The 23,368-nt window shown below is 37.4% G+C and overlaps 2 protein-coding genes across 5 annotated transcripts; one reads left to right on the top strand and one right to left on the bottom strand.

The window, feature by feature from the left end:
- Positions 1 to 775: 775 nt before the first annotated feature.
- On the bottom strand, positions 776 to 9,362 carry fbxo9 (F-box protein 9). The gene is made up of 13 exons (XM_042433163.1): positions 9,180 to 9,362; positions 6,171 to 6,242; positions 5,673 to 5,804; positions 5,513 to 5,570; positions 5,071 to 5,167; positions 3,963 to 4,093; positions 3,748 to 3,862; positions 2,834 to 2,952; positions 2,390 to 2,480; positions 2,212 to 2,307; positions 1,975 to 2,068; positions 1,310 to 1,464; positions 776 to 1,227 (listed from the first exon to the last, which is right to left on the bottom strand). The coding sequence occupies exons 1-13, from the start codon at positions 9,180 to 9,182 to the stop codon at positions 1,119 to 1,121; spliced, it is 1,272 nt and encodes a 423-aa protein (XP_042289097.1). The 5' UTR covers positions 9,183 to 9,362; the 3' UTR covers positions 776 to 1,118.
- LOC121911549 (serine/threonine-protein kinase ICK-like) lies at positions 8,910 to 21,373 on the top strand. Of its 4 annotated transcripts, none has more exons than XM_042433144.1 (14): positions 8,910 to 9,093; positions 13,335 to 13,603; positions 13,866 to 13,920; positions 15,323 to 15,444; positions 15,559 to 15,638; positions 15,763 to 15,895; positions 15,997 to 16,168; positions 17,057 to 17,224; positions 17,308 to 17,718; positions 18,033 to 18,241; positions 19,194 to 19,336; positions 19,607 to 19,723; positions 19,821 to 19,928; positions 20,066 to 21,373. In XM_042433144.1, exons 2-14 carry the CDS (start codon positions 13,503 to 13,505, stop codon positions 20,215 to 20,217), a joined length of 1,971 nt encoding a protein of 656 aa, XP_042289078.1. In that variant the 5' UTR covers positions 8,910 to 9,093; positions 13,335 to 13,502; the 3' UTR covers positions 20,218 to 21,373. The 4 variants fall into 4 exon arrangements, with proteins under 4 accessions (XP_042289078.1, XP_042289077.1, XP_042289079.1 ...); XM_042433143.1 differs by lacking the exon at positions 8,910 to 9,093 and adding an exon at positions 10,939 to 11,151; XM_042433145.1 differs by lacking the exon at positions 8,910 to 9,093 and adding an exon at positions 10,939 to 11,160 and having other exon boundaries at positions 18,036 to 18,241.
- Positions 21,374 to 23,368: the final 1,995 nt, after the last annotated feature.

Genomic DNA, 23,368 nt, shown 5'->3' with positions numbered 1-23,368 from the left:
TGCATTTATGGAGTAGTGATACCAAAATGTTCTTTTATACAAAAATAACATTAAAATAAGAGTTTGTGATGTTAAAAAACAACCTGGTTGAGGAATTAACTAAATATTGAGTAATGAAATGCATAACATGCAACAATATAAAACAAAATCATTCGTTTGGGTCACTTTTGACCCATGTCGTGCATCAGCGGGTTATTTATACTCATACCTGGATTTTCTGTGAAGCCTTTTGTTGTATTAATCTATATAGAAAAGACTGCTGTTCAGAAACATATCATTTAAGTATTTTATTTACCATCTCAACGGAAGATTTGGAAGACTATAGTTTAGCTCGACTATTTCCAGTGAGCGGCTATAGGAAAGTCAACAGGCCACAAATCATTGCAGCCTAATCCAATACAATTTCACATTTATTTTTTTTCTCTGCAAATCCTGTTTGATCTGTCTGTGCTCGGTTCCCAGAAAATGTAATAACGTGGATTATACCCCGCGTGTCCTCAGCAAGACAAATGATGTATTAGTCTGAAATGTCTTTTCACTGAGGTTGTGCAATATGATCTGTAATTTTACTTTTCCTTTTTTCCCCCCTGTAGTCATGAGTGAAAACTACATACTGTTGAATAGTAAACTGCTCAGATTTGACACATCACTACCCTTAGGCTCATGTTTGTTTTCACACCCTTTAACATGAACCTTTTTATCCAATTCTATGCAGCATTTAAGTCTAAAACTGATCAAAACAAACATCTTAAATATATAAAACCATAAGAACAGATTTTGTTCACCACTGTTTATTTGAGGGGGAAAGTGCACCATGAAACAAAAACAGTATGAACATTCATTGCTGGGAATAGGTGAGGGTTGGTTGGTAAATTATTTCTGCTCTCAGCGCATTATCATCATTTCTGAAATCAGAAAAATAAGTAGTATTCCATAGTGGAAACCTGAAATGTAACATGCTTGCGTGTAGGAAACGTGAGGGTTCATTTATTGACACCATAATCCAACTGCAGCAGAAATCATACAGGGTGAGGAGAATGCATTTTGTTAAAGTGGTGAATGAACTTCTGCTGTGGTCTCCAGACTTCGGAGGGATCGTGTGCAGGTCGCCGGGCTGCTTAGAGTGGCTGCTCGGAGAAAGCTGTGTAACTCTTCACACGTGCAAAGAAGAAAGGTGTGTACATCCTGTCCAGGTCAAAGGTTGTGATCACTGTTTCCCCAGTCAGCCTAAAAAACACAATTTACATCTTACTTTAAAAACAAATACTGAAATCAATGTTTTCTTTGCCACTAATATCGAGTCCCTTACTTGTAAGTGATGTGGCAGGAGTGGTGGTTCCACACCAGCTTGTTGAAACTCTGACGCCCCCCAGAGGACAGATGCAGTCCCACATGGAAGGTGTGCTCAGCCTCGGGTGCTGGGTTCCGCCTGCAGAACCGATTCCTTTGAATCTCGGCCGCTTTCTGTGAACGATTGTTACAACGCAGTTTACAAGCTGAGGTATAAACTGGCTGTTAAATCAGTAACACCTCACTGTGACTTTACTAGTTAAAGAGCAGTGAAGCAAATTTTTATTTGAATTTCAGCACACGTGTAATGAGTAACCATGTTGATTCTGTCTGACTGTCCGTTGATCAAGTATGGACGCTCTACTCCAACATAAAAATAAAACCTAAAAATAGTAAATACAAAGTCTAACATTTTAAAATCAAAACTACAGATGTTCAAAATTATAACTTTTGAAGTGAAAATTATGAGATACTAAGTCAAAAGTATGACATAGGTAGTCAAAATTATTTTCTATCATTCTTTTTCACCTTTACATTCATTTTTTTCTTTTTTCCAGGGAAATGGTTTTAATTATTTATTTGTATTTGGTTAAGCATCGATATTAAAAGTTCAGTTAAAACAAATCATTAATCATTTAATACGGTATCTTCTGGAGCTGGGGGCAGTCGTTAAAACGTACTCACCTCCTCCTTTTTCTTGCAGACAACAGCAAAAACTTTGGTTTGATTGTCTGTCTCCTGTGACAGACGGAAATGACCGAACATGACAGAATCCATCCTGTAAAGTGAGACAAAATTCAATAATTGTAAGAAGTGCTGACTTGTGAAATGATTTTGATATTGAGACTGAAGGTTCAGTTAAAAATTGTTATATTACAGCATCCTTTTCAGCTGAGAATGTACAAGATACAGAAGATTTACCTGGTGTTCCTAGTACGCAAGCGAGGAACGACAGACAGAGGGTCCTCAGGGGTGGTGAGCATGACGACGCTGCCGTCAGGGAAGAACCGGAGGTACCTGTGATATAAATGACAACATTTAGCAGTGATCTCTAAACAAATTCACAAATCAAATGCAATGGCAGAAGTCAAATATCTACCTGTAGTATTCAACATGGTGCCAAGCCCTGTAAAATCCATCCAGCGATTCCTCTCCTTGACGCATGTATGATGTCTTGCTGATATAGACACCTGTTCAGAAAATAGGAATGGAAAGTTCAAAATCCAGCAAAATATTTTCATTGGATGTGCAGAGACGAACTTATACAACACATATTTCTAAAATATATACATTTTTATAGCAGCAGTATTGGTCTGTATTAAGAGGCAACATCAGGATCAGTCCAACATTATTATCAATTCCAATCTTTAGCTAATTGTTGAACTGGTAATTTGAGACCGTTGGTGCTACGACTGATGTTTTGTTGTTATTACATTTATCTTAAAGTTTGCATAGTTTTAATCAAAAATACAATATATCAATGTCGTTCTCACAAAGTATGAGAAGGAATGCCTAATTTGCAATCAACTGAATGTATATCTACCATCATAACGGACACGAGGTCTCTGCAGAAACATCTCTCTCCAGGATATGAAGGGTACAGGTTTGGTGCAGTTCCGTCCCCACACTCGTAAACAGGCTAAACGCCAAATCTCAGGGTCCCTGAACAGAAGTTAAAAGGGGAAAAAAATTAAGAATGACTGAACCACAAAGCATGTACCTGCAGGTGGCCTTTTACACCCTGAATCTTTTGTAGGGCTGCAACTGACCATTATTTACAGTATTGATTAATCTGTCAGGTATTTCCTAGATTAGTCGATTAATTGGTCTAGGACATGTTAAAAAATTGTGAAAAAATGGCATTCACAATTAGAAGATGTCATCAGTCACAGTCTTAAATGTTAACTTGTTCAATTAACTCATATATGACAAGGAAAAACAGCAGATCTTCACATTTGAGAACCATCAAATATTTGGCATTTTTGCTTGAAAAATAACTGAAGCTATTAATCAATTATCAACATAGGGGATGATCGACTACTTGATCAATCATTGCAGCTATAATCTGTTGTGTTGCAAAAAAATTCAGACGAATACTGACATTTCAAAACTGCTCTGAAAGGAAAAAAACATTTTAGTGACACAGATCTTTTGTTCAATCTCCATTGTGATGAGTTTACAAATCAAGAGGAACAAAGTCTCCAAGGAGGGTCTCTACGTAAAATGACTGGGTTAGATTCATAATGGACATCCTGTCTTTTTTTTCTTTATTATTAAATGAGACACATTTTACTTTCCCAAACGCTGGATGTGACTTGTCCCATTCACTCTTCCTCTCTCTGTCACACTTGCCCCTAATAGCCCAAAGCATCAGTTTTGAGAAGCAAAGTCTGAGAAAAGCAAGGTGTTGACAAACCAGTTGGCACACATCTGATATGTTATGACAGCGGGGCTGACCTTGCACACATGTAAAACCCCCGGCAAACCAAAGAGAGCTGCTCCAGGGCTCGCATGTCCAGATCACTCGACACAACCCAACGAAATATGTACATCAGGATTTCCCGTGGCAAGGCTGCAGTCAAATCAAAAAAGGAAACATTAGGAATAAAGACTACATTGTGATTAAGACTTTTGTGATGTAAAAAAAAAAGATTTTTTTTTTTTTTTTTTACCTGAAATGTGCATCTGACTCCTTTCCACCTCAGGAGTGCAGATCTTTGGAAAGGAATTTTCCAGAGTGAGCTGATGCTCGAAGTAGGCAACTAGATCCTCAATCTCGCCATCGACATCATTCTCCTCAGTGCTGCAATAAAAACACGCTATGTTCAGGTTAAGAAGTGACAACATCGCTTTATCTCATACACGCACTTAGAAAAAAGCTTTCACACCATATTATTCAGACATTTTTAATACATTTAACAAAACAGAAAAAAATCTGTTTTCAGTTGCATGACACTCGGGTCATTTTTGGCATCAAAGGCTAAACATTTGTTTCTCTACTAACTGTAACTTAAAGGAAACAATAGTTTTACTTGGGTGACCTTAAGTTAATATGGCAGAAAATTAAATATAGCTATTAGCCATAAATGTAGCTGACAAAGATAATTCAACTAGATTATAGAGGCAAAGTTGGTGCATTAACTTTGTGATATAGAATATAAATCCTACAAAGCCCCGAGTGTCATGTGGAATAAAAAAAAAACACCCAACAATCACATTTAATTTAATTAATGCAAAACGTGGTAACACTTCATTTTACAGGTCCCTTCATTTTATACTTATTTCCTGGGAATCCTCTGAGCAATTTGCAGGTATTTAACAGTTAATTTTAACGGTTAATAGATCATTTGACAGAAAACTATGCACTGAAAACTAAGTACTTTCCGTTAATTGTTAAGAATCTCATTTATTATGAATCTTTGCAAATTAACAACTACGTATGAACCCAAATATACTGAATCTGTACTTACCAACTAAACTAACTTTTTTCAGTTTTTCTTACAATTTGCATCACTATGTCCTAAAAATTACTCTGAAAATTTCCAGAAAAATTAATGTTAAATTAAAGGAGCTGTAAAATAAACTATTACTCAAAACTCACCACATCTAAAACAATCATATCAATTAGAGGTGTATTCATACACATTGGTTAAGAATTTGAGATATACTTAAAAAGTTTGCAATTTGTGTTTCAAATGATGTTAAAAAAACATCTGGAAATATTGCAGATTTCAATCTAGTCAACCAACGGAGGGCATCCAAAGATGAAAAGCAGCTTACTAGTTTCCTTCAACTTGATCCGCATCTGGACGGCTGTAGTTGACTTTAAACTCAATGTCAGGCACAAGCTGCATAGCCATGCGATAGAACTTGATAGCTGTGAGTAAAAACATCATATTATACGTATATTTATGACTTAACTGAAGTGCTAAACCAATGCAATCAATTGCCTCCTTTTCTCATCCAGAAATTAGATTACTGTCAATGGCAATGACATCACACCAGTTGAAATCATTCATATGCTTAATTTAAATACTAATTGACGGTAAGAAATGTCTGTTTTATTTAAAAAACTGATAAAATGTAGCAAGTTCCATAAGATTATTCTGTGAATGAACTGTGGCATTTCTGTTAATTCCATAATATTTTGTTTTTTGAAGTTAAATTTATCATTTCTTCCTTTCATTAACAATTTTCATCACTGTACATCCTAGAAACACACCTTCATAGCCGGCTCCGTTCTGCTCTTCTTGAACAGCTCTCAGGAACAGCTCTGTAGCCTGAGGGAAGAGGACACGCGTCAATCATTCAGCAGCACTGTAACGTTCAGTGACAGCACTCTAAGGTACGTGTTGACCCGGAGAGATCTTGTCACAACTTACTTTTTCCTCCAGAGCATTCTCCTGCGTACTCTGCAGACCTGTAGGTCGCTGCAGCGGTTTACTCACTCCACTTGCTCCAGAGCTCGGTTTGAGTTCAGACATCCACTGAGCTCTGAACGCGTTGAGCTCCAGCTGCAGTTGAATTAAAAAGTTACTCAGTGCCAAATTAAACTGTGGATTTCATAAGCTACAAACAGCAGGGTTTGGTATCAAGATTGGTTTCTGAATTGGAAACACAAAAAACAACAGGGTAGAGGAGATCAACATCCACACACAGGAAACAAACCTCTAGGTAAAAAAAAACTATCTGGAAAAATCTCTCAAAGCAGCCAAAGTGACAACTCGACAATACGTCAAATACCATGAACTGGACTGCAGAGGTGACTTGTGTCCTCATGGGAACAATACTGGTCTCATATGCCGATGGTACACTTGCCATCAATACAGTCATTCATAGAGAAATTTGAAGAAAAAACTTAATCATGGAGGATATCTCACCTGAGGATTTGGGTCATCTGAACCTTCATCCTCCTCCTCAATTGTGCCTCCAATATCTGCATTTTCTTCAGCCTGTAAAAGGGAAAAGTGATTAATTACTTAACTTAATTCATTCTCTTAACATCAATTATAACTGTGATCATAGGTTTCTTCCAGATGATAATTTTCTGTATGACTTCAGTCTTTAACATACAGAGAGAAGCCTCCTTTGAATGCAGCATGTTCAAACTTTTATATTTATTAGAGATTTAGAGATAGAACATCTTTTATGTCTTATTTTTCTTCAGACATAAAAGATTATAGATTATTATTCAATTGGTCTTTTTTTAAATGTAGCTTTTGCTGAGTTTCTTTTTTGTTATGCTGTATCACCCAACCACAGTGTGATTTTTTTTTTTAACAAAGTGAAAAAAAAAAATCCATCCAATCAACAGATGAATGAATAAGAAAAACATTCATTACAGCAGTGGCAGCCCTGGAAGTGTCATTTTTACGTTTTTTTCCCTTAGAGTCTGTAAAACTGTAAAAAACAAAGTTGCTTAATCTCGTCCAGATCCGACTGTAATGACACCACTCCTCCTACTGCAGGCGTCCATGTGGCAGCATGAATCTACTCAGCTCGCCTGTTGCAGCCTTAAGATAAGATAGCGTTGCCATTTTGTTTCCCTACATTTATTCCTTCTAATTTTGTTTCTGTTACAGTTTGAACCCATCTGAGATGTGGGCAGTGATCCAGGCTTGGCTGGTTGATCTAAATACTTTACATTTATATATAACCGTATAATGTTCATTATGTTAACTCCTCATCCTCTTTGACATTGTTCATGACTTCATCAGGTCATTACATTTAGATAATATAAGTAAACTAATGTAAACATACTTTTATGTTCTATTTATTAATTTTGAAACTTCTGGTTTTACCCTCTTTTGTGGAATAAGTGCTGTTCATATTGTACTATATTATTATTTTTCCTTAATATCACATCTTCGTTTATATTATCTTTATATTGCACAATGTAGAGCTGCAACTAATGATTATTTTCATTATTGATTAATCTCCATATTTTCTCCATTAATAGTTTGGTCTATTAAATGTCAAAAATGTCCACAACCCAAAGATATTCAGTTTACTGTCACAGAAACCAGAAAATATTAACATCTGAGAGGCTGAAATCAGAGAATTTTGACATTTTTTTTCTTTAAAACCCCTCAAAACAAAAAAACCCTCAAATTATTCATTGATTATCAACCATTATCAAAATGGTTGGCGATTAATTTAATAGTTATCAACTAATCAATCAAGTGTTGCAGCTCTAGCACGATGTTTGTATTTTGTAGAGCTACAGTCAATTAATCCATTATTTGCCAACTATTAATTAGTCGCCAACTATTTTGATAATCGATTAATCATTTGGAGTCACTAAAAAAAAAAATAAAAGAAAAAAGTCAAAAGTCAAAATTCTCTAATTTCAGCTTCTCAAATGTGAATATTTTCAGGTTTCTTTAGGTACAAAATAAGACATTTGAGGATGTCGTCTTGGGCTTTGGGAAAACGTGATGAAAAATCTTCACAATTTTCTGACATTTTATAGACCAAATGACTAATTGCTTAATCAAGAAAATAATCTGCAGATTAATCAATGATGACACAATCATTAGTTGCAGCATTAGTATTTTGCACAGTCTTGTGATGCTTGTCACTTTACACTTCACAGTTGATCCTGTGGTGAGTATGTGACAAATAACAATCCCTGAACCCTTTTATTATTTTGTTTCCAAGCTGTTATAAACAGTTTCGTCACTTGTGTCAAAAAGTGATGTTAGTTGTGGGAAACAAGGCAAAGACACCAGTGTTTGGATGTTTGGATTATAATCTATCAAATGTTACCAGCATTGACTGCAGCTGAAGTAAAAAATACCCAAAACCAGTGGTAGAATATAACTAAGTACATTTACTTAAGGACTGTACTTAAGTACAAGTATTTCCATTTTATGCTACTATATGCTTCCACATTTCAGAGGGAAATATTATACTTTCTACTCCACTACATTTATTTGACAGCTTTAGTTACTTTTCAGATGAAGATTTGACACAATGGATAAAATAACAAGCTTTTATAATACAACACACTGTTAGAGATGAAACCAGTGGTTTTAAACCTTTTTAGCTTCTGACATTTAACAAAAAGCAGTGTGTAGTTGGGGTCACATTTTAGCTGTTCAAATGATCCAATATTTCACCAATAATCAAAGATTGGAGAAAAAGCCCAAAAACTTAAAACAGATTTGTGTATCAGAACTTCGTTTTTTCTTCTTTCCTCTCCCATTAATCATCTCACGACCCCTCTGATTTATCTGGCGACCCTTTGGAAGAGCTCGACCCCTAGGTTGGGAACCACTGGACTAATCTAATTAACTTTATATAAAGTAGATCAAACTAGCGCCACCTGCAGCCGCTACAACATTAACATGCTGCTCCAACACTGATGCTTCAGTATTAATAATCTAATGATGTCATATATATTAATATATCAGTCAGAGGGACCAAACCACTACTTTTGCTGCAATACTTAAAGTACAGTTTACTGATAATACTTTTATATAAGTATGTTTTTTCATGCAGGACTATTACTCGTAATTGAGTATTTTTACATTGCTGTGTTGCTACTTTTACTTACGGATCTAACTTAAGTGCTTCTTCCAACGCTACACAAAACTAATCGAGAAACTCGCTAATGTTACTTTAATATCACGAAAACAACACTAATGCTAACATTACCTTAATGGGTGAAAAAGATAATTAATCTGTTACCATCTCATGCACGTATGTCGTTAATTAAAGGGACTTGTCTCTATATTTTCGGGTTTGGTAACTGAGCTGGTTAATGGCGTAAAGACACGTCGAGCAGGTAGAAGAAGGCAGGTAAGTTAGCTAAGTTAGCTTTGCGAGCTAGCTGGCTAAACACGTTTTCTAGCTGAATTAACAGCTAAAAGAACACGGTGACCCACCATGACAGCGTGGCCAGAAAGTTGTCTTTCTATCTTCACAAACGGTCGACACTAGCGTTTACAGTTCACGGTCGGAGAAGCGGACAACACAACGGACATATTTCCGAGCTCGCAGGAACGCAGCCATGTTGTCGCTGAGCAGCAGCTCGGAGCTGCAGCGACACAGGAAGTCGGTGATAACATCCATGGTGCGCTCCAGTGGAAACACAGAGGAGAGAAAAGCGCCCAGTCCTGCTCTGGAGTACTCTTAACTTTTTCTTTCATCCTTAAATGATGCTTATCACTCCACATCATCGCATGCTGGAATAATAAATATTAATATATAGAACTAAAATCTGCAGTAAATTAATATAATTATAATCTTGTGTCTGTTTTGTTTGTTTGTTTGTTTCTTCTTTCTTTATTAATCCGCCTCTTCAATCCTAAATTTGACCCCTTAAACATGCTCAAAAACTCACCAAATTTGGCACGCACATCAGGTGTGGTGAAAAATTTGATAAAATGTAAAAATTATCCCCCAAAGTGCCTAAATGTGCTCTATAGTGCCACCCATGTCACTAAAATGGCCTCCACGGCCCGTAGGAATGTCGTAGAGAGATCGAACCAAAACTCAATTATTCGTCTCATCAAGACCTACAAATCATACGCTGGCACCCCTTACCTAAATCCAACAAGAAGTCCACAATTCACCCATGAAAGTATGACTTTGTGCCAATTTTGAACCTTGCATAAACGCTATCTCCTCCTAGGGCGTTAATGGTATCGGCTTCAAACTTTAATACATGACTTACTGTGCTGAATAAAAGTTATTAAAAACGTTGTAATAACTCGAACGGTATAGATTTTGTAAGCACGATTACTTTTTGACTATCATTATTATTATTGTTGTTGTTATTATTTATTTTCACTATAATAACATCCATAAGTAACACAGTGACAGAATGTGTGACTATTTTGGTCATGGGTTTCACACACTTTCTGTAATAAAACATCTAAAAGCAAAAAGCTTATCAAATGGGGGTCCGTGAAGAAGAGGGGGCAGAGAAAAGGGTTTGTTGAATAAAACCTGTCAGCGCACAGTTTAGGTTCACATATTCAGTTACCATGGTAACTGACCTCGAGTTTAAGTGAACTCTCTTACTGGAAATGAAAACGCAGAGTTTCCCTCATCTCAGGGTTAACAAACTGAGTTTTCACTAAATCTGCTTTCTGGAATACCTTGATATACTGATATTAGATGTTTAGTTACATTAGTCACATTTGTTATCTTTATCCACAAATCTTGAGACGAATTTGTTGGTGGGACATATGCACAATTTTGTATTGTCTGTGGTATAGCATCTGAGCACTACTTCCACCACAGATCTGCGTGTTTACTTCCCCAGCGAAATAAACATTTTGCGTCCTTAAACCAGCGTTCGCTTTAGTGTAGGATATTTGCATGGATGTATCATAAGAGCTTATACATCCATGGATATTTGACCAAAGAAGAAGAAAGCGAATCAAGAGGACTCCATACCGCTCACTTCCGCCTTTGTTTTGAGTCGAAAACTCTTTCTCCTTTCTTGTAGTATTTTTTGAATATTGTTCCTTTTTATCTTTTCTGTGTTATGAGTGAGTATTATTAAGAAACACAACGTGGACTAAAAGAGGGGAAAATCCAGAAAACAGGGTGCATACCTTTTATGCAAGTAATCGTTTGCGGAAATTAAAACAGTACTTAAGGGTGATGAAGGGATCTATTTCGTCCCCTTTTGTATCTTTGCTGGCGGAGGAGAGCTGTGATTTGTGAGACTGCAAGCTGTTTTTACAGCAACGCGAGATTATGACGAAGGGGCCTAGATGAAATGTTATTTATATGTTGTGTGATGGTTACCAGTCTTATAATGGTGCCAGGCAGATGATGATCCCGCTAAACCATTTGTTGAACATCGATGACGAATGCTCGGCTATGAGGTGTTGTCGAGTTGAGGTGAGGAGGGTGAGTGTTGTCTGTTGCCTGGTTTATTTTAAGTCAGTTAGGAGACCATTCAGTGCAGTGTTTTCTCTATTTTGTCCGCAGCTGGGCCACCACCAGCACCACCACACCACAATTAGCGTTAATTGCAACTACGTTTGCTGCAATTAACTGCACAAAACAACCGCCAAGTAATAAATCACAACGCAAACGCCGGGTTATAGTATGAAAAGCACAATAAAGTGCAACTAACTTAAGTTTGAATTCTGTCAATGAAATAGCCGTTTTGGTGCAAAATTGATGTTACCTTGGCTTACTCTGCACAACTAGCTAAAATAGATATACAACAGCTAACGTTAGCTGCGTAACGTTATGGAAATAAAGGGAAAAAGGTGAAAATAGACTGATAACGTACTGGTGAAGGGCTCTTTTATAACCTACTGGGCAGCTACTGAGCTATGCTGGTTAGTGAGCTCATGAGAGTCATTAAACATGATCATATATAACATTGACTGAAACGTAAAGTTAGCAGTTACCGTTAATGTTGATTAACTGGTCGTGTGTAGGTGGTAACCCTAGATTTGCGAAAGATCTCGCGAGAGTGATGATTTTAACTAAACCGTGATCTTTCCCTATCTTTAGCCTGGTGTCTTTTGAACCGTTTAAGGCTAAGAAAGTTTAAACCACAGAATTTTCACACTGTAAAACACAATTATTTTGTACAGTGATGAACAACGACAAATCTCGCGAGAGTTTCTCAAATGTAGGGTTACCATCCAGACATAACGACAGTCAGCCAAGAGATGTTTAATAACGGTCAGAAGTAACTTAAAGGACCACTTCGCAAACGTTCACCTTTATACTGTCGCTTTACCGTATACACTATATCATTTGTCACTAACAACTCATTTTCTATATAGTAACCTAGGAGGTACACTAAGGAGTCCTCTGATCTTCATTACAAATCCTTTATTTCATGTTGCAGGCATATAAAAGTGTAAGTTTAAATGACAGGTTCAAAATTTTCAAGTCTGTCTTAAAACAACAGTCAGTAGCCCATATAAACACTGAAAGAGGTTTTCCTCACTGTAATCATTCCTCCTGTTCATACTGGCTATTAAAAGTTCCCCTTCAAATGCATTTTCAATGTAAGTTATGGAGGCCAAAATCAAGAGTGTGTCCACAGTCATTTTGTGCAAAATGCATTTAAAAGTTTATCTGAAGCTTATATGAGGCTTCAGCAGTATGAGTTAGTCATGTCAAGTGGATATCTGCCTTATTTACAGTCTTTTTAGCATCAAATTCCCTCTTAATGTTTCCTCGGACAGTGTTTCCCTGTTTAGCTGTGTTTAGTAACAAAAGGAGGGACTTTGGCACTAAAAAGACTGTAATGTTGAAAGATATCTACTTGATTTGACTAATTTGGACGACTGAAGCTTCATATTAGCTTCAGATAAACTTTTACATATATTTTTGCACATAAGTAGGGCTGTGGATTGGAGGAACAAGAGGAATGATATGGCAAGGAAAACCTATTTCGATGTTCATTTAGGCACTCTTGTTTTAAAATAGGCCTGAAAAACTGTGAACCCGTCTTTTAAGAAAGCTACTTTTATCATGTGAAGAATTTAGAGGATGAATGTAGCCAGCCTCCCGATACTAATTTGTAGTTAGGGCTGCAACTAACGATTGTTTTTATTATCGATTAATCTGTTCATAATTTTCCTGATTAATCAATAAATTGTTTGGTCCATAAGATGTCAGAAAATGGTGAAAAATGTCCATCAAAGATACTAAGTTTAATATCAGAGGACTAATGAAACCAGAAAATATTCGCATTTGAGAAGCTGGATTCAGACTTTTTTTCTTTAAAAAATTACTCAAAACAATTAATTGATTACTTTGATTGTTGTCAACTTATCAATTAATTTTTTCAAATTAAGACTTGAGGTCTTGATTCAACTTAATGGTCATTTTTGAGGCTTTGCGATGCTGTTGAGTTACTGTGTTTATATATATTTCTAGTATTCAATACCTCTTCTAAACAGTTTCAACGAAAACTAAACATGAATGTGTGATTAACTGATATCGGACTGCATCTGTTTTAACAAGATATACCCAAGAAACTGCTAAATGAGCGTACATTTTAATTCAGCTACATCATTTTCAACAAATCATTTTGTCGTTTATTCTTTCAGCTAGTTGGTGGCAAGCCCATGACACCATGAGTCCTCCAGCTCTGCCCGCGGTCTTCTGCTGTTGTCACAGGAAAATCTGGTTGCATTCAGCAGCAGGAGGCGAACACATCTCTGTTTTCCACCCAGTTATTATCTGCCCCCGGATGATGTTATGGAAGGACAAGCATAATGAATAGATACACAACGATCAGACAGCTCGGGGATGGCACCTACGGCTCCGTCATCCTCGGCCGCAGTCTGGAATCAGGGGAACTAGTTGCCATAAAGAAGTAAGTATCTGAGTGTTGCTTGTGTATGCTTATTGAATCCCTTCCATAGATTTGTCTTCTCTCTTGAACTGTAGAGCCAATGATCTACATTATATTTTACACAATGCTTGGCATCTGTGAGGGTATCATATAGTGAGGACTCTTTATTGGAGTTTTTTTTTTTTTTTTTTACTGTTATTAAACTTAACAGCAGCTTAAAAAGAGATGTATGCAATTTGATATCACGTTCAACAAATAAGTTGACATGAACACTATTTTTCAGAATGAAAAGGAAGTTCTACTCCTGGGAAGAATGCATGAACCTCCGTGAAGTCAAGGTTTGTTTATCTTTTCTTCCTTTTTTTTTTTTTTTTAACACAGTGACTAGGACAATTTTTATTGGAGAAAATGTGAATAGCAGAGAAATGTTACAGAAAAATCAACCCAAAATCAACTTAAAGGGAATGTCTTACTTTAACATACAATTTATATAGTCTAGAGGGGATGTTGTCTATCATCTTCTTCTCCCATGGATTATGGACGAGAATGGTTCTTATTTACAGATCAAAATTATGCTGAAATGGACATGTTCCCAAACATTATAGTAGCTTATTGCAAATATATTGGTATTAGCGTATATATGTTGGTAGATTACTAACAAGGATCTGCAGTTACTTAAAAATAGTCTCCATTACATAGTTTGACCACTGGAGAGCACTGAGCACTACAAAATGTTTCACTCTGTACATAAGGTGGTCACAATTCTTGAAAATGATCATTTAAAGGATTCCTATCCTGTCAAACATGCTTATTTATGTTTTTAAGTCTCAAATATCAATATTGGTATCAGCCTCTAAATTCCACTGTGTATATGAGGCTTTATCCCGTACTAATATACTATGTTGCTGGCTGCAAATGAATCTCACTTATATATGCTGTCACCTGGATTGCTGCTGTAACCAGTTGCACAGTATTTTGGTGCCAGAACTCTCTATGTTGCTGTTTTGGGTTGATTTTTCATTGTTGTGTAGAATACAGATGTTTTATTATAAGTATTGTCAGACTGTTGATGGTTTTATGTTGATATAATTAACATGCTGTACATTTTGAGTCCAGTTGTCAAATACTCAAAGCTTTTTTTGTCATTTCTTTTTGCACGGATTCAGAATGTTATTGTCTAAACTTTCCTCACAGCGCAAAGTCACACAGCAGCTCTAAGAGTGGAAGGTGATTCTTGTGTGCTGTTGGTTTTGAGCTCTGGTTCCCACCCCCCCCTAGCTTACACACCCCCTTTTTCCTAGAGCTTGACCTTAACACAGCAAAACATCTTTAGAACACGCTAGTCCTCAGAGTCCTAGATTATGAATACAGCATGTCAATCCATAAAATCTCAAAATCCCACTATGGCTTCCCCCTTACTAAAATTTAGCATGGTTAAACCTAAATCATCCCAGTGCATGGGAAAAGTGTGTATTTCTCCATCCTGCTTACTCTGACTTTAAGCATAAATCCCACCTGTGCGGCATTTTCCCCAAAAACTACATTGTGTTCTTACAGTAGCTATTTTTAACAAGAAAATTTTGTTTTATAGTTGTAGGGATTTGCTTCTGAATGTGCTGCAGGGATGTGTGTGTGTGTGTGTGTCTAAATTGTCCAGCATGATTGGATTTACTGTTTTTGGTTTTTTTTTATGTTTAAGCCTTCCATATATTCTTACATAATCTGTCTTTATTCTTGCAGTCCTTAAAGAAACTCAACCATGCTAACGTGATCAAACTTAAGGAGGTCATTCGAGAAAATGACCACTTGTACTTTATATTTGAGTACATGAAGGAAAATTTGTATCAGCTAATGAAAGACAGGTGTGTGTGTACAGTTATTTGTTGTATTATTAATTTCACATTTTAGTATATTTGGTAAATACTTGCAGTTTAAGAAATGATTGAGCTTCTGATGGTTTTTGTGTCTTTCTGCAGGTCTCGGTTGTTTCCTGAATCTGCTGTAAGAAATATTATGTTTCAGATACTACAGGGGCTCGCTTTCATTCATAAACACGGTATGTCTGTTTACAACTCCAAGGTGCTGAATCAGCTATGACACGACTGAAATGTAACTCTAATGATATATAAAATTTCATAGTTCTCATAGTTCAAGATATAAATTTAGCGTGTCTCTGTTAGGGTTTTTCCATAGAGATATGAAACCTGAGAATCTTCTGTGCATGGGCCCAGAGCTGGTGAAAATCGCTGACTTTGGGCTCGCCCGTGAGATCAGATCTCGACCGCCGTACACAGACTATGTCTCAACTAGATGGTGAGCTTCTGTCACAGTTTGTTTTCACACAGCCTAAATGAAAGTCTGTTTTAATAGTTCAGCCCATTCAGCTCCTAACACCTTCTCTCTTTGTGCACCAGGTACAGAGCCCCGGAGGTTCTGCTCAGATCCACATCCTACAGTTCACCCATAGACCAGTGGGCAGTTGGCTGCATCATGGCAGAGCTTTACACCCTCAGGCCTCTGTTTCCAGGCTCCAGCGAAGTAGACACCATATTCAAGATTTGCCAAGTTTTGGGGACACCAAAGAAGGTAACAGTTTTCACTAGTGGAAGAAAAAATACTGAAAAAATGTTCTTCAAAGTCAAGGTGAGACAAATGAAGAAGTATTTAATATTAGTTGAAATGTATGAGGGCACAGCAATGCACTATGTATGCACACTGGATTAGAAAGAGCTCTGTATATGTCTGACAGAGCAGATACTCTTTTTACCCAATCCAGCTGAAAAAGACTTAAAACAAGTAGTCTAATGCTGCGTTCCAAATCACATACTTCTACTTTTTTCTTTTAGTAGGTACTGCAGCTGCATACAATTGTGACACTACTTCATCTGTCATTGTGGCTTCTGTCACTGCACTGGCTTCCGTCTTTACACTGACATTGCGCTGTCATCTGTTTGTGCTCTCTCGGAGGCTCAGTTGATGTGACATATCTTCAGCTGCACAGAGGATTGTGGGTCAGAATAGCCAGAAAACCATGCTGGCTTGTATACTGCAAAATGCGACCGGATGTAGTAGAACATCCTGGTACTTATACTGCATTTGACACACTATGTATTGGCATATTAAATAGTACAGTACCATGGATTCACTTTCCTACCAATAGTTAGATGATAAGATTGATGCCATACAATAAACATTAAGCTAGAGCCCGGAACTGGTTAGCTTAGCTTAGCACAAAGACTGAAAACAGTCTGGAAAACTTTGGTTTATTTATCTTAAGAAGTAGGAGAATTATCTCAACCCATAAACGAACACTTAATCCTTTTAGTTATCTTAAAAATTACAAATGGACAAATTTGGAGATCCATGGTTTTCATTGGACAGCAGTGTGTAACTATTTATAATAAAGACAGATTTTCTTTTTTAATGATTTGATGGTAAATGTGGTGTGTAAGATGGGCTCTCTTCTTCCTCTAGAATGATTGGCCGGAGGGATACCAGCTGGGATGTGCTATGAACTTCCGCTGGCCTCAGTGTGTTCCCAGTAATCTGAAGACACTCATCCCAAATGCCAGCCCTGAAGCCATCCATCTGATGACAGACCTGCTCCAGTGGGATCCCAAGAAGAGACCAGCTTCTGCCCAGGTAGTGTATGACTTACACTGCTCTCACAGCCAGTCATACAGAATATAAATTGATGTTGTTCATCCAAATATTTTCTTCTGCAGGCTCTCAGGTACTCCTACTTCCATGTGGGCCAGGCTTTGGGCACTCCTCAGCAGATCCTGGAGCAGGGCAGACCTCAGCCAGGTCTTGTTCCGCTGCAGGCACCATTACAGTCACAACAGACGCTGCAGCAACAGCAGCAGCAGCAGCAGCAGCAGCAGCAGCAACCCCTGCTACTGAAGCCTGTACCCCCCTCCCAGCCTCCACCCCCAAACCAACACTGCTCCCCCTCCAGGCCTCTGCAGCAGATCCAGCCCTCTCCCATATCAGCAGCTGCCCAGGTGGCAGCGTACCAACGGCACACAGAGCTGGTGCGAGAGCAGCAGCCGAAGCACATCCTGAAGCAGGAACAGAGTGAAGGAACGCCACAGAGCCATCTTCCTTATATTGTTGACAAGGGCCTCCAGAGCAAGGTGAGGCTTGACATGCCTTATAAGCAGTATATAAACACTTAAATGGTTTATAACACACTATAATGTAGTTATAAGCAGGTGCAAGAAGTATTTGTGAAGAAACATTTTATATTACAGTATTACAACTGTATTTTACTATATTGTCCATTATCAGTCTAGCCTCTACATACAGGTGCCCACTGGTGGAGTTATAGTTGTTGACAAATGCATTAATAAACACTATTTAAATTTTTTGTCTGTTTGTGCATAAATTATTCCTCATATACGATCATCGTAGATCTCACCACTGATCCTTATTGATTTTTTTCTTTTAGCAGACGAGGCAGGAGTCAGAGAACGCAAACCTAATGAGCTATCAGTTGAAACCGAAGGGAGGGCGTCGGCGGTGGGGCCATGGCACAGGACACCTCAAGGGTGAAGACTGGGACGACTATGAAGAAACTGATCTAACGTCAATAAGTATTCTTGGAAAAAGTAACTTCTCCAGAGAGAAGTCGAGGCAGGGAGAGGACGCACTGAGCAGGTGAGGCTGTAAGCTGTCATCCTAACATACCTTTTAGCTAGGACAGATTCAGAGGGATCAGCACCGTAGCAATGAAAAAACAAAATATACGAAACACAGGCTAATGTCCATTCATCAATATCACTACAAGCAAGTATTTCACACCACATGAAGCCCTATGAAGACAGGATTAATATTACAGGGGGAGGTGTGTTATAAAATATTTGTATTAATTATTTAGCAGTAATTTAATTATTAACAAACAGTTGCAAACTACTTAAATGTCTCTCTCTGAATGTGGATTAAGGAGCTTTTACAGCAGGAAAGGGACTGACTGATTGCTTCAACAATGTTAAATATTTGCAAATACCAGCAAAGACGGTCTGTTTGAGCTTGTGAGAAGGGCTGCAATTAACGATTATTTTCTTTATCGATTAATCTGTTGATTATTTTCTCTATTAATCAATTAGTTTGGTCAATGAAATGTCAGAAAATGGTGAAAAATATCAATCGTTGTTTCCCAGAGATCAATGTGACATCTTCGAATGTCTTGTTTTTTTCCAGAACAGTCAACAACCCAAAGATATTCAGTTTACTGTCATTGAGGATTAAAGAAAGACTTACAGTAGCTTTGATGTCTGCCGATTTGACATTTGTGATTGTCGCAATATTTCAGTAAATTTTATGTTACTTGATAACGATACCTGCCGTGTTAGCATAATTTAGCTAAAGGAGCTAATGTTAGCCCAAGTGTGCACCGCTCAGTAACAGGGGTGTGTTTCCAGAGCGTAAGAGGCAAGACCTCGCACTCCTTATTTGGAAGATCTTGGCTCCAAACGGAAAATGTGGCACCGACCGTAAGCAGCAACTCTGGGCTTCAAACTGGCTCCAATGCAAACAAACGGGTGATGTCACACCTCGCTACGTTCATCTTTATACACAGTCTGTGTATCGAATGTTTTCTGTCTTTCAGATATGGAAATGTTCTGGATTTCAGTCGACCAAATGCAAAGGAAGACGCACCTTTAAACCTGAATAAGTCTACAGCCTACCAGGAGCCATCGAGGACCGCCTCTGCCAAACAACATTACTTGAGGCAGTCAAGATATTTACCTGGTAATGTGCTGAATATCTGAAGACTCTCATTAATAGGACCAGGACTAATCAAATAAATCTACAGCACATCAGCGTTTCTACTGCAACCTATTTACTATCTTTTACAGATTTTCTGATTAAAATCAACCTTTTCTTTTTGGTAATAATTGTTCCTTATCTTTTTTTGCAATGTCCTGTTTTCAGGTTGAAAACTCCATGTGAGTGCCGTCCAAAATCAGCCTAACAATGTTTTCAGAGGACAATGCATCTAATAATCACTGTCTCCTTCAGGCATCAGCACAAAAAAGAACGTGGCCATAAATGCAAGTAAAGACTTCAGCGGGAGCCATCTTTGGGGCAACAGTAGTATTCCATTCGGAGGGACTCTACCGAGCAGAGGCACTCATGGTAATCTCCTGGGATGATCACTGTAATCTCTGCATCTCATTCCACTGTTTACTAGATTCTGATTAATGGATCTGTTTTTGTTTGTTTTAAATATCAGGTACAAATACAATCCCGGGTGGATACATGCCATCCTTTTACAAAAAAGATGTTGGCTCTGCTGGTCATAGAGGGCATCAGGGTTCTTCAGTGGAATCAACTGCATCAAGTGAGGATTAATTTTAGAGATTTCTGCAATCTATATTTAAACTGTCATCTAAAAAGATCTTTTTAAACACCAAATGAACTTGTTCTTTTTACATTTATTTCATTGCGATTGTCACTTTTCCTGCTTGCTTTTCTTAGATTATGCAACTTGGCGGTCTGGCCGGAGTCATATGAGCACTTCTGCCAACATGCCGTTGGCCAACAAGAGCACCCCTGGTCTGCTGCCACGCCCGCCAGTACAGGCCATCCACGGGCGAACAGACTGGTCTGCCAAATACGGACACCGCTAGTGGCCTCCCCAGGGCTCCGATCTTTGCCCTGGAAGAGAGATCTGCGCTCCTAAAAGCTCTTGCACCTCCAAAGAGTAGGCCTAGTTGTTTTGTAATCAAAAATCTGTACATACATCTTACACAGCAATAAATTTTGTTTCATTATGTGTACTATGGATGTTGTGAGTTGTAAAATATCTTAATGTATATGTATATATGCTAAATGCAACCAGCCAAAATTTGAGCCCAGATTTGCTCCTCTTGTGTTTTGTTTTGTATTTCTGTAACATAACTGCTGTCCTGCTGAGGTTACACCTGCACCCTCAGTTTTGTATAAGATTTATCATTGAACGGTGTTTGCCAGCCTGTATACATGATATGCATATTATAACTTTATGAAAACTTCACTGTGACTTGGTTTTGGCTAACTAATTACTTTGCCTCTGTACAGTATATCACTTTTTTTATATTCCTGGTGTTTTTGTTTTTATGATGGTAGCCTTGTCAATCAGGTAATTATTTGTGCATTATATGTTTTCAAAGAAATTCGAGGCAATGCTTTAATTTCAGTTAAGAGTACTCAGCCGATTGGCATTACGCTTATATAACATTGTTACATTCACAAAGCTGATTTTAAAAAAAGGATCAAAATTGATGCAGCAGAACCAGATATAGCTTTTTTTTTTTTAATCCATGCATTCTTCTTCTTTGGAAAAACCTGCTGCCTACATTACCCACAATGCAACTTGACCCAATTTACTCAACTGCATGGATTTGGGTGTGTTATGCTAGTAGCGGCTAATGTAGCCTTAAGCCACCAGCCTCAAGCAGAGATGAGGAGTGGGCTACAGAGGTCTGGTAATCTCACCTCTTTTTAACTCCACACCACCAGATTGTTTTCATTCTCAAACTTGTAGTCTTTAGCCTCGACTGATGTGGCCTCAATTAGCTCCCTCTTTTTTTTCCATGTCTGCAGTAGTACTCCCCAAGACCTGTAAACAGACTTGATGTGTAAAATCGGTTCCCCTTTAAGTTAATACAATGCAAATGGTTGCCACTCTCTGTACAAACCAGTTTCAGTATTAGGCAGTAAAACGCCACCCAGCACATTCTCAATTAGTTAAGTGTGATTATTGAATTAACAGTTATTGACTGTAATTAAATATTTGGGTGCTGATATGTTGGGTAAGTGTGATTTTTCACAAAACACTTAATTGATTGAGCAACTGTGGGACATTTAAAAAAGTTTAAAATGTTAAATTGATCCATCAGTTCATTTTATAGCCTCTGTTCCATGATGCTGGTTTGATTACTGATTGATTACTACACTATAGATTAATCCAGACAGTATCATACCGCTCTCTATCTCCCTGTGTTTCCTGTCTGTATCTCTACTGTCAACTATCAAATAAAAGGCAAAAATGCCTAAAAATAATCTTAAAAAATAATGATAAAACATCACTGTTAATGCATACAGTATATATGCATGAACACTCATATACTCATTTGATATTCTGATTAAAATTAAATTTACTAACTTGAGTGGGTACAATGTGATGAAAAGCATTTTGCCTGCAGAGGTACATAATGTGATTCAAAGTAGAAATGTGTTCATCAAGCAAAAGTAACTTATAACAGAATATAAATTATAGCTGCAAGCAGAAATTCAGCCACTGTGTGTCAGGCTAATAAAATAATTTTGGTATCAGTGTGTCTTTATATTTCTCAAAGGAACATTTATGGCACAAACTTGGTTGCTATAGAGCGCCACCATCTGGAGGACTGGGGCTTTTTTAGTGGAACAAAATGAATAAATAAATGGATAAGCAGAAATAAAGACAGGAAACAGACAAGCTATAAATGTATGAAGAGACAAGTGCCACCCTAATAATCAGTAGCATGGTTAAAAACACAAGATGAAAGAGAAGATGTGGCGGTACTATATGTAGTATGTAGCAGTTTGCAGTGGCAGAATATAACAAAGTACATTTACTCAACTACTGTACTTAAGTACGGTTTTGGCTTGTACTTCACTTGAGTAATTTGCCATTTTAGGCTACTTTGTACTTCTACTCTCCTACATTTCAGAGGGAAAAATTATAGTTTTTACTCCATTACAGCTACAATTAGCTAATTGTTACTTTGCACATTCAGATTTTTAAAACAAAATATAATCAACTAGTACATGCAGATTTTATAGATGAAGCTACTGGCAGTATATGAAGTAGTTATAACATTTGTAATACTTACATATTAATGCATCAAACATTACAATCAAGCACTATGATATTTAACCATACTAGTGGTTATTAGGGTGGCACTATTACGCTGAAAGCCACAGGAGTCAAACGATGATTCTGATGTTTATTATTCTGAAATGTGCCAGTTTAAATAGCAACTTTGGTACTTTTAAATATAATTTGATGGATTGCTGGAGTGCATTATATTGAATGGTGCTCCTACTATTTTGTCTACTCCATTAACATACATGAGGGGGGCAAAATATTAGGAACACTTTTCAATGTAATGCACTACGGTACACCACCACCACCCACTACGACCTTAATAATAAAAATAAAGTAGAACTATCATCTTTCTGACAATGTCAACAAAAACTGGAAATGTATAAGCATCATAAAAGTAGAATTGATGGCAGGATTGCATTAGATTGCACAGGTGTTGCTGATAAAGTGGCCAGTGAGTAAAGCATAAAGTAGTTAAAATGTATAATGCTTACATATTAATGCGTCAAAAATTACAATCCAGTAATGTAATATTTATTATTCTGAAATACACCATTTTGAATAACAAATACTTTAGGTATAATTTGATGCTAATAAAGATGACTTTTACTGTGGTATTACAACTTTTACTTTTTTTTTTTTACCTCATTGTTGGCTGCTGTAACATTTTAATTTCCCCCTTTGGAATTAATAAAGTATCTATCTTCTTCTTCTATGAGGTCTTATAATGAATTAATGTAAAAATAGAGCTGGTTTAAATGAAAAAAGGAAGGCAGACTGCCACGTGCAGCGCCGCATTTGGATGTGTCTGAAGCTTGGAGCTTGACTTCCCTACGTTTCTCCTACAAATGGGCCTTGAGCTTGTTTGGAGGTTCTAGCAGGGGAGCGCAGCTACTGGTATACCGATGGATGGTCGTCCGCCGGGGGGA

Source organism: Thunnus maccoyii, chromosome 14, assembly GCF_910596095.1.
Source record: "Thunnus maccoyii chromosome 14, fThuMac1.1, whole genome shotgun sequence".
Lineage (NCBI taxonomy): Eukaryota > Metazoa > Chordata > Actinopteri > Scombriformes > Scombridae > Thunnus > Thunnus maccoyii.
This window is presented reverse-complemented; position numbering and strand designations above follow the sequence as displayed.